At 47.3% G+C, this 11,517-nt stretch overlaps 1 protein-coding gene across 1 annotated transcript in view; it reads left to right on the plus strand.

Annotated features, from left to right (window-relative positions):
- LOC8024382 (E3 ubiquitin-protein ligase UBR4) overlaps positions 1 to 11,504 on the plus strand; it is a gene marked incomplete at its 3' end in the record, with an annotated part of 100,128 nt that extends 88,624 nt beyond the window's left edge. The window contains 6 exon segments of the mRNA XM_042292359.1: positions 1,777 to 1,997; positions 2,496 to 2,700; positions 3,757 to 3,952; positions 7,435 to 7,628; positions 10,463 to 10,670; positions 11,164 to 11,504. Coding sequence (XP_042148293.1) covers positions 1,777 to 1,997; positions 2,496 to 2,700; positions 3,757 to 3,952; positions 7,435 to 7,628; positions 10,463 to 10,670; positions 11,164 to 11,504 — 1,365 coding nt within the window.
- Between the last annotated feature and the right edge of the window lie 13 nt (positions 11,505 to 11,517).

The raw sequence follows: 11,517 nt of genomic DNA on the forward strand, positions 1-11,517 counted from the left end.
CGCTGCTCACCGTCTCGGTTTTAGTGTATTGCAACACCTAATCAAAAAGTGTGTTACCGCAGGCTATAGCCTGCGGTAACAAAATGGTACACCGCACGGTATACCGTGCGGTGCACCATTAGAACCGCAAGCTCGCGCTGCGCCTTTGAAACACTATTTTCAGTGCGCTCCAGGAGCGTTGCCGTGCTCATCACTCTAAAGAAAAAAAAATGTAGCTTTTACGCCTCTTGTCACATATTCGACACCTCAAAACTTCAGCTCGCCGTGCAGCCCACTGACGTCAAACTGACGGCCCCAACTTTTATGAGAGGCTTGACGACGGCGCAATGTAAGATATTAAACAGCTAAAGTACGCATCAAAAAGTACCGAAAAAAAAAAAAGAAACACCGAGGTTCTGCAGTAGGGCAAAAAAAAAGCCAACTACTTTTTTTTTTTTTTTTGCGGTCATTTACATTTACTTAAGCTATTTTAATAAGTCGCACAAGTCGGCTTTCAAGCCGCTCGTGAAAGTTGGTAGCGCCGGTTGAACGTCAGTGCGCTGTACGTCCAACTGAAGTTTAGGGGTGTCGTACGCTATGCGAAAACTGCCTATTAACATAATCGGCGTGTTTAGAGGTTTTATTTATTGTTCTATCAAAAATAAATATTTTAATTTACCGTACATTTTTTGTACCGTGTTATTTGCAACATTGCGGTCCCTCTGGCCGAAACTGCGCGTTCTAAGCTCTCGTCGCGAGCGGCTGGCTAACACAGACGCACTTAAAATGCTTCGAGCATTTCTTTATTTGCTTTGTAATTATCTGAAAGCAAGTACGAGTATTCTGTCTTTTTAAAGTGCTTGGAATCAATAGTCATGTTCCTTGTAATGGCCTTAAAACAACCCATTCCCGATTTGTGTTGCTCGACATACCATTGCGCGACGAGTTTTCTCCTACTTACGGCAAAGAATAGACTTTTCGTAGACCGTACTATAGAGTTCTTCATCATTAGCGGGAGCGTGTTCCGTCACGTTGAGCACAGATTGAGATGGCGGCCGTGCGCAAGACCAGAAATCCGCAGTGTATGCGATACACGAAAAGTCCCTAATGAAATTAGACATCCCGGTCCTTCGTGCAAAGCTGTCGCAAGGCGGAGCACAAGAATTCCTTTTTCAACGCACTCACTTCTGTTCGTTAAAACGGCTTCGCGCATCAAGGCCGACAGACCCTGCCAACGTTTCCGTGCCGCCGCCGCCGCCGCTGCCGTCCCCGCTCCTCTGGTTCTCCGTTCGTCCGCCGGAGGGCGAGCGGCGCGCTGGAGTTGCGAATACCTGAGCGTGCTCGCCAGATACTAGCAATATATATCGCCTAAGAATGGGTCGTGTTGCTTTTCGTGCCCAGTGAGCTTCGTAGGGCGCTTTTCCTTTGGCAAAAGGCACCCCGAAAGCGCCCTAAAAAGGTCTGCAATTTATAAAGCATGGTTATTGTGGCACGCCCCAGACCAGTCGTGGGTGGGCCTCCATCACTGGAGACGTGCCACAGTACCCTGCCGTGTCATATTGGCATCTAATATGACATTTGCACGAATTGTGTAAATGCAAAAATCTTACTCCATGTAATGAACGCCCCCTAAATATGTGTCAATTTTTCGGGAAAAAAAGTGTGCTTATTATGCGAGTAAATACGGTACTCCTTGTAGGCTTACATAGTTTATATAGTTCCTCTGGCTGTGGCCTATTACCAGCAGACGATGCTCAGTGATCTCTTTTTTTTTGGATGCTCGTCTTCTCCTTGCAGTTCAACATCTTCTTTGGACCAAGCGCGGACCCGTCGTGCGTCACCATGGTGGACTCTGTCAAGGTGTATGGCAGGTCCAAGGAGTCGTTTGGCTGGCCCGAAGAAAGCGACGAGTTTGCAACGGGCGTCGGGGTAGCCGCACAGTCCACCGCGGCTCCTACGACGGGTTTGGACTCCGAGGGCATTCCTGTCATGCCCCTGCCCCTCACGGCTCTGGACAGGTGACCACTTGAACCTCGCGTCTTACAAATTTTAGAGTAAAACAAAAAAAGAAAGCTGTTGGGTGAGCAGTGTCTGCTTATCGCCATCCACTCCCTACGGTCGAAACAGTAAACAATATTTTTGCTTCTTTCAGTGTTCATATGCCATGCCCCACATACTTCAGTGTTTGAGCCTTGTAATCACAAACCAACCACCCCAGCTGGCCACCTTGGTACTTTTTTTACATTTCTTTGTGTAAAAATTAAGTTTAATCAGACTCGTTGGGCCAGTCGGTGCATGATGTCAGGAAACTTGGAGGCACAAACAGAGATGAACAGAAAAAAGGGGACACAGACAAGGAATTTCTGTGTCCCCCCTTCTTCGTGTTTGTCTCTGTTCGTATCTACGGTTTCCTGAAATCAAGTTCCGTACTTGCTCATAAAAGGGTTATTGGAAAGGTGTTTTCGGCAGGCCGGTAACGGGTTTGCCAAGGGTGCAATGCACACGCATCTTTGCAGACTAACGAGCAGCTGCCTCGAGATGCTGGATGGATGCTTCTCGGTGCATGCGCTGTCAGAGGAGCGTTCCGGTGCCACCCAGGGCAGTGCGCTGGAAGTTGCCACCCGCCTGCTGACCCTCCCCACCCCTCCAGCTGTGCATCAGCAGGTCAAAGCACTGCTCGCAGCCTTGCACCCCAGCCGCACAGCCTACAGCAACCATAGGGTAAGCACACATCCTTTGTTAGGATCATGGATAATATTTTTATGCCTGCGTCGATCAAATAGTGTAGCATCGTTTATAGATTTAACGCCGGGAAGAGAGCCAGTATGTTCAGACTTTCTCTAGGACTCCGAAGCCTATGAATGATGCGGTGCTATTTATTAACTCGAAATGCTCTTTGACTAGGCATTCGGAATTTCGTCAAGCTTGAAAGAGAAGCCCAAATGAAAGTGTGGCTGCAAAGCTTGACACCAATTAGTTGACAAGTGGGAGAGGCGGAGTGAATTACTCAACGCCAATCGGTTGATGGGGAGGTCATGTGATGGGGGGGTGGAGTGAGGAGAAGAGGTAGGATTGTAGGAGAGGTGGGAGAGGAGGAGTGGGTTAGACTATTCTGGAACATCACCAGGTTTATCATTTCAAGCGTACACATGCCGCGAGCTAAATCATCCAATGAAGAGCGCCGGGAACGCAGACATCTGACCGAACAGGCTAGACACGCTGCTTAAGCTTAACGATGATATAATGTTTGTGATACTAGAAAATACCACGTATGCAACCCAATTGCCTAGAAATTTTTTCCAACAACTATTTGCACACCTCTAGTTTTTTTTCGGAATTGCAATTTTCAGATTGTGTTGGGGGTCATAATGAAGTTTTTAGCAGGCCAAAGAAATTATTTGTTTTACTGTGTTTTGTTTTTGCTGTCAAAAATGTTTTTGCTTTTAAGGTAAATAATAAAATTTGGTTGTTAACTGAAGGATGCCAGTGAGGTTGCATGAGCTGTAAAGCACAAGAGAAAGGAGCGAAGTGGAATGAAATGCTTTTAGAAGGCAGTAAACTGTCATAATGAGTGGTTCACATTGTGCAATGCACCATCAAGCGACATCATAACATCTCATCGTATGCCGACGTCACAACGGGACCATTGGCACTCTGGCGACGTCGCGCAACCACTGTCCGCCAAGTTTAGCGGGAAAAGCATTCCGTGTATTTCAGACTTCATACGTAGGGTCTATAGTTTTTTTCCGTCTAATTGCCCTGGCGTGTCCGCCTTAGGACCAGGCTCTGCTGAGCTATGTGCTGGAGTGCCTGAGCAGCAGTGGCGCGGAGAAGCCTCCCTTCCAGGACCTGGACGGCGAGGCCTTCTACCGGCTGGTGGCCATTGCCAGGGGCGTGGCGTGCACCCGCCCTGCCAACCTCGTCCAGTTTGCAGAGTCCCAGGAGAGCCTGGCGGCCGAGGCAGCTGACACCGGTGAGCGCAGCCCCCTTCACTCAAGCCCCTAAAGAAACACACTAAAATAAAAAAAAATAAAAAATTTAGGGGCAAAGCTCTTTAGGGTTTTTAGCCTTGTCCATCCGGCGTCCGTGCTCACATTGATCTTGCTGGTGCTCGTGCTCGTGATCGTGCTTGTGAGCTCACGTGCTCATGTAGGGCAAAAAAAAAAAAAAAAAAAAAAGGAAAAAAAAGAAATGTTTGCGCTGTCTACAGGATTTGAACCTGTACGGGGAGACCCCAATGGATTTCTAGTTCATCACCTTAACCACTTGGCCACAACTGCGGGACGAGTAGGGGGCTCTGAGATGTGGTAGTAACTCAAGAGCTGGGGATGTCATGGATGAAACGTTGCTTGTAGCCGCTCAACGTCTATACAGGAGAGAGGGTGCTGGGGTCAAATGCGTATATTATCGCGCTAACGTTTGCATGCATTGGGGCTCAATGTTTATAGACGAGAAGGCGCTGCGGTCAAATGCTCAAATGCGTATATAACCACGTTCCATACCACACATTCTCTTTCTGACATGGATGAACACGAACGAAAGGCTCGGCATGCTGCGGCTCAGCGTCTACGCAGACAAGCGCCACCAGAGCTTCGCCCCAATCAAAATTTTTTTTTATTTTTTTTATTTTTTTAGAGGTCATTTATTTTTACAGTGAAGCTGTTTATGTCTAGGGCTCCGTCTTTTTGGATAAATATGAAAAACTAATAAAAACTCGGAAAAATACCTGCTAGTAAAATTTTGGTCAATTCGGATTTATCCAATAAACTCCGAATATTTATGTGTCAATGCCACTGCCCCCCCTCCCTTCCTGGCAAAAAAAAAAAAGTAGAAGGCTTTATTTTTTTTACAGTTTGATCAGCACAGAGCCAATGGTCCTGGGACAACTCCACCATAATTATCTTTCAAATCTCGGACCGTTGTCAGAAGGGGTGTTGCTGCTTGTCTCTTGAAGGTTGATTCAGGGCAACAGGTCTTTTGTTGTACATTCGGGTCACAACAAAAGCCACTCTTTTGGTTTCCAGATTGGGCCACGCGATTTGTGATTTAGAGAAAGGAAAGGGTATGTTTTAGTAACAGTGAAAGCTATGAAGGTAAACGTTCGGCAGCCCTCTGCCTGGTTAGGAATAGACGTGAAGCGAAAAATAGGGACTCTAACCAAAAATTTAATAAACATTTACCCAACGTTTCGGGACCAGTTCGGTCCCTTGTTCACGGGTGAGACCATAGGGATTGTATAAAATTGGGAAGAGGGGCAGTTCAAACTCTCTATTACCTCCTTAACAACTCCACCTCGCGCGGCCGCGGGCTAGATTGAGGGGATAGGATGGAATCACTACGAGCTTCCTAGCGGCTACCTCCGGGAGTTTATTGGTTTTAATGTATCTGCGTTTATCGAAGCGCCACTTGTGTTTGACTTTTGTCATGGATAAATTAGTATTGCCAGTGTCAAAGGCACCAATGCCAAATTTAACTGAAGATATTTCAATTGATACAAGCGCATTTTATTTTTTATCTGGCATACATTTACATTCGGTTATTATTTATTTATTTATTTTTAATAGGAAACACGGCGAAAGTAAACTCCAAATTTTGGAGAATCGGGAATCGAGAAAATATAAACTCTGAATCTTCGACAAAAAATTAACTCGGAAAAACACTTTCCGAATTTGACGAAAAACAAACTCCAAGAACATGGAACCCTATTTATGGCTAAGGTTCTGTGGATTTTTAATGGGCTGTGATTAAAAATTCAATGCTCGCACCGCCACAGGCGCCGCACGTGCACACCTTCCCCGTATAAAAGATTCAAAGTAAATAACCAAAATCAAGCGTTGACGGATGTGCGTGCAAGATGCAATGTGTTTTAGGCTTTTGCTTTAGCTGCAGACGGTGGCACCGCACGCGTACGCCTACCCCGTATAAAAGATTCAAAGTAGATAACCAAAAATAAAGCATTGACAAAAACATGTGGAAGATGCCGTTTGTTTTAGGCTTTTGCTTTAGAACAGTTACTGCTGCAGATGACGGCACGTGTGGCACGTGGAACACCATTCCCTGCATTTTCCTTGATGCTTGGGTGATTTTGCAGTAGGTCTATTCAGTAGATTAGTTATCAATAGGTACGATTTTCAAGATCAGTAGACTCAGGTAGATAATAAAGGTTTCTCAAGGATTGGCTGCTGTGCAAATTGCGTCGCCCATCTGAAATGGCTCATGATTTTTGTCATGAGCCATTCCTCATGGCAGAGTGGAATGGCTCATGATTTTTGTTCTTTGTTAATTCCGGTTAGGTGGTGCAAGCCACTGCCCGTTATAAAGGGTACAGCCATTACAATCTATCCATCCTTTTATCCTTTGATGCTTCTCACTTCTGTCTATAACAGAAAAGAATGCCTTCTTCACACTGCAATTAGTTGTCTTGTATTATATTGTCCGCCCTCCCCCCACCCCCCAATCGCTTCAGCGGGTCCCAAAGGGGTCCCTGACACATCCATGCTTTAGAACCACTGGTCTATTGGGTAGCTACTAATCTGTTCGTTTTTCCTAATTTTTTGTCCATCATACTTTCACCATTTTGTTTGCAGTCTCGGGTGGTTTAACAGAATGGTAAACTTGCACCAGCTCGCCTGCACCCTCGCTGTGTTTTCGTTATAATTTCATCGTCGGCTTGAATTACTTTTGACAATGTTTATTAGTGTTTCTTGTAGATAGTGCATACATTTGGCCTCGCAGATGCTGTAAAACCTTCGGTCTAGCTGTATGCAGTTCCAGGACTAGCTGACAGATGGCTCCAGCATGTTCACTCATTGTAAGCGGTCACAACACACTCGGATGCAGATGCACGCAGCGTTTAGAGACGCCGAGAAAGCGTTCATGCATGCCTACATGTTTAGATTTTTAGACCAACAAAAAAAAATGTAAGCTCGAAATCCGGTTTCTTGTTTTCTGCAAAACTGCACAGGGTTTTCTCTGAAGCGAACAAATTGTTTCATGGTTTCTTAAGGAGTCTGTTCTTTTTACAGCGGAGCTGTTGAGGGCTAGGTTCCTCAGGATCGTGTCCGTGTATGTCGACACAAACCTACCTGGACAGCTGCCGCCATCTATAAGCGACGGCGGCAAGCACACAACCAGTATGGTTTTCGCCGTCGCTCGTAGATGGCGGCAACTTTTCGAGCTATAATAGAAGAATGGATAGTTGGGTGCGTCGGCGGGAATTCATTGTAGGAAACAGCGCGAAAAACAGACGATGACGAAGAAGGAGCACACAATGTATCGAGTACAGCTCCGCTGGTCTTCTTTCTTCACGAGAATGGAAAGGTTGAATGTTTTTTTTCTCTCGAATCGACCTCACTATCGAAAGCACGGGCTCTTTGAACAACTGTAGTTGTAGCAATAAATTCTAGGTTTTCTTGGAAGACGCCATTAAAGCTGGTTTTTTTTCCTGCATGCCAGCGAACAAAGAAGAGGTGCTGGAAGAGAGGGGCCTTCCCCTGAAAGTGCACATCGCCACCAACACGGGCTCGCCGGAGAGCGGCCACTTCATGAACTGCCTCTCCGAAGCCTTCTGGCACCTGCACACCCAGCGGCCCAAGAACCCTTCCCTGGCGCCAGTCTCCAAGCATGGGCTGGTCCACGTCGAGGCAACCGTGAGTTTTAAATGCCAAACATTTCAAGTCGCTCGCCTCGCTTGACAAACTTTGGTCGTCTTGTCGAAGCGAGCTAGGTGCATGCGCCGTCCTTCCCTGTATTGCGCGCATGTGCAGGTCGTGGGAAGGAGAGGTATTTGTGCCGTTCTCCTCTTGTTGCGCGAGTCGTGGAACTTTGTGCTTGCTGGACTTACGATGCTTTGCCAGAGGAAGGAGCAGACTTTTGAGGCGATAACCAAATGGAAGCGGCGATGTGCCAATTAGGGGGGGGGGGGGGGGGGGGGCATGCTCGACGGGCTGAAGAGACGTCGCGGGAGAGAGAGCGGCACTTGGCTAGGGAGAGAGAAGCAAAGGGGGCTCATTCTGCATTGTTAGAAGGCTGTACGAGGAGACGAGGAGCTGGCAAGGGATTGTACTTACTTACCCGACATGGGGTGCCAGTTAATCGGGGGAATGTTGGTGATTTCAGGAAAAGCGACGGCACCTAGCAGCTAGAATAGAAAGTTGCAGCGGCAGGTTCACTCGTTTAGCTGCTTGGCACAGGCAGACGGACGGTGCGTAAAGTAGGAGCTAGCAGCTTGCGTGAATCTTTCGGGCTGGTTGATCTTTTAATTAGGGGTGTGCGAATACCGAATAGTAGCTTTCGAATCGAATACCGAATCGAATCAAGAAAAAAAAAAACGAATATCGAATCGAATATCGAATAGTGATTTTATTCGTAGGGATTTTTCAAAGTGTGCTGCGAATGCGATTATTATATGTGCAGAGTAGGCGCCTGGTGCAGAATATACGTCTTGTACAAAAAAAAAAGCCGAAATGCAAAAAAAAGTTCCGGTGAAAAAAAAAAAAAAAAGCAGTTGCTGTTGAACGTTGGGCACTAAAGATCCAATTTTATGGTGCAAACATAATCTATCTACCCTAAACATCACCAAAAAAAAAGTTACAGCCACGCGTGCCTTTTTTTCTCTTTAAAAACACAACCTAACACCGCAACTTTTTTTTTTTAATATTTGTATATCTCAGAAAAGGGGCATTTTGCGATAGTTGGTCTCCATTTTAAGAGAAAAAAAATGGCACCTGGGATTTGAATTCACATAAATAAATAGACAGGTGTTAAGTCTGAGTAAACAGCAACGAGGTAAACTGGCTTAAACAATATAAAGTAAGAAAAAAAAACGTGGTTAGGTGGCGCAAGTCACCGTCCAACTGCCGCTACGCATCCATTTTTTTCCGTTTATCTATCCTGTTTTAGAGAGCCTTGATTTAAAAGAGGGAGCAACCGAAACTGAAACCGCAGAGACGGCTCCATCGCAGATTGATCGTGAATGCGCATGTGTTGTGTTGTCGCATGGAAAGAAGGCGAACAAACAGAAGAGCGACGACGCCTGCCCTGCCTGCCCGAACCCGACCGACGCTTTCGTCTTTTCGGCGCCTTCTCGCAGTTAGTAATTCAAACGCGGCTATCGAGCTGTTGGAAACCCTCCCAAATCTAGGCACACTATTTTTCCGTTCCCTTTCTTCCGCGCCAAGCCTAATTCTTTTCACGAGTAAAGCCCCCCGTTTCAAATTGAAGCGCCGATGTAAAACCACGTGTGTAAAACACACTTGCCGCACTCGCAGAAATCGGCTACTGCACCACTGCACGATCACAGAAAGAAAACCAACGTTACCACGTCGGCGAAACCAACCGAGTTGTCGTTCCGATTAGGAATCCGAATCAGAATTTGCGGTTCCAAAAGAACGACGACGATAACTCGGTTGGTTTTGCCGGCGTGGTAACGTTGGTTTTCTTTCTGTGATCGTGCAGTGGTGCAGTAGCCGATTTCTGCTAGTGCGGCAAGTGTGTTTTACATCAGCGCTTCAATTTGAAACGAGGAGGTTTACTCGTGCAAAGAATTAGGCTTGGCGCGGAATTCCGGCTTCCCAACAATTCCTCTCTGGAAGCGGCGCAAGCGGGATGTTTCAGTTGTGATTCAAGGGTAGGTTGTGTCATGATCGTGAGTAAATCTTCGTGCTATAAAGTTTGTGGCGTTCGTTACTTTTTTGTTTTCTAACCTGTGCGTTAGATTTTTGTGGAATGGTCGGACCAAGAGGTGTTTCTCGCATGGTCTGTCTAACATCACGGCGCTTACATCGGGAGAAAAAACTGCATTTTTGTTTGCTCCGCACCCACCGCGCGTCTTTGGCTGAATATATCGAATATTCGAGTAACCGAATACTAGGAATTCGATTCGCGAATCGAATTATTTGGGAACTTTCTATTCGATTCGAATTCGTATATTCGAGTATTCGCACACCCCTACTTTTAATACGTTGGCATCAGTGCCCTGGTACGCGCGCCGACCTTTGACGGTCTGGAGCGTTTATAGTATTCCAAGTTCGTAACTTTGAATACTCCACATCCCGTGTGCGTCCAAAGTGCGCACCTGTACCCTGGCCGCTTATTTCGAGAGGCCAGGCAATAGGACGCGTAGCAACGGCGGCTGCACAGCATTGGCCGGGCGGTTATAGAGAGCGACAGCAAGACTCGACACCTTGCAACCAAGGTGCAGTGGGGGACAGTGGGGTCGCCCCTGTGTGCACAACATGTATGCACACAAAGGTGCCCCTGCACATTGCACACACATCCTTCATGCACATACCAAGTGACCCGATCTGCTTGCACCAGGGAGAAGAGGGGTTTAGGGAATGTTCACCCCACGGAAAAGTGAGACAGGCTGCCTTCACAATGCTTCGTTACATATAACTGCCGCGCGAAATGCTAACGCGTTTCTTCGAGAGTCGGCATGGTGGCAGCAGCAATTTTGACCCATTTCTCTTTCTTTTGAATGCAGGTCCAGGCGCTGGTGGAAGTGATGTACGCCTTTGTAGCTCTTGACGTGGAGAATGTCAGCCTGGTGGCCAAGCACTTTGCCCGTCTCCTGCTCTGCGAGGATACAGTAGTGAGCTTTGCCGCCAAGCAGGCCATCATCCGAGTGCTGCGCCCAAAGTCCAGGAAGCGCAAGGTCTTCATCCCGTCGCCACCACACTGCAGCACTCCAGGTATGAAGATCTTTTTATTAGTGCAGAGTAACTATTCGAGCTCCGATGAATTTGCAACGCGATTGGAAGTGATTTGATGAATTCGGAGCTGGTGGTGATGTGATGCGCACGAGTGTTCGACGGAAGTGAGCCACGTAATTTGATGGGCAAGGATTTCCTGGCGCGATTGAACTTCGTGTCGTGGAGCGTCGTGACTGTTGCTTGTTGGTGCACTTTGTGATGTTAATGCGAATAAAATTCTATGGGTTCCAGATTTGGTGACATAATACATAATGGTGAGCGACTTTTGTGAATTCAGACTTGGTGGCGACGTGATGGTGAGGGGTTTTTGATGCAGCTGAGACATACAATGCGATGGACAACGAGTTTCTGGCGCAATTGTGAAGGGTCGTGATTTTTCTACGTCGGTTTACGGTGATGCGATGGTGAATGACGTTATTTGGTGATGCAACAGGAGTGGTTGGGTTCTAAAATGCCGACCCGTGGTTCACAGGAGAAGTGCTCCAGGAGAGCAACCAGGAGAGCAAATCGGCTGCTTCGAGCTCCTCAAACCAGCCGCCTTCCCAGTCACAGCCCGCAGTGCCCTCTGCCTCTGCAGCGGGCAGCCTCTCTTCGACGGCTTCTTCGAGCATGGCAGCAGCGGCGCACCAACGGTTCGGATCTGTAGACTCGCAGCAGCAGCAGCAGGAAGTGGAGTCGCACTTTGAGATGCTGGAGAACATGGACCCCGTGGTGCTACCTGGAGCCGAGGGGGCCTTTCCTCCTCTGCTGGACATCCCTCCCGACGCAGACGACGAGACGATGGTGGAGCTGGCCATTGCGCTCAGCCTGCAGGTGCGTCCTTTGA

The sequence above is a fragment of the Ixodes scapularis genome, unplaced genomic scaffold, assembly GCF_016920785.2.
Source record: "Ixodes scapularis isolate PalLabHiFi unplaced genomic scaffold, ASM1692078v2 PGA_scaffold3__209_contigs__length_174095766, whole genome shotgun sequence".
NCBI lineage: Eukaryota > Metazoa > Arthropoda > Arachnida > Ixodida > Ixodidae > Ixodes > Ixodes scapularis.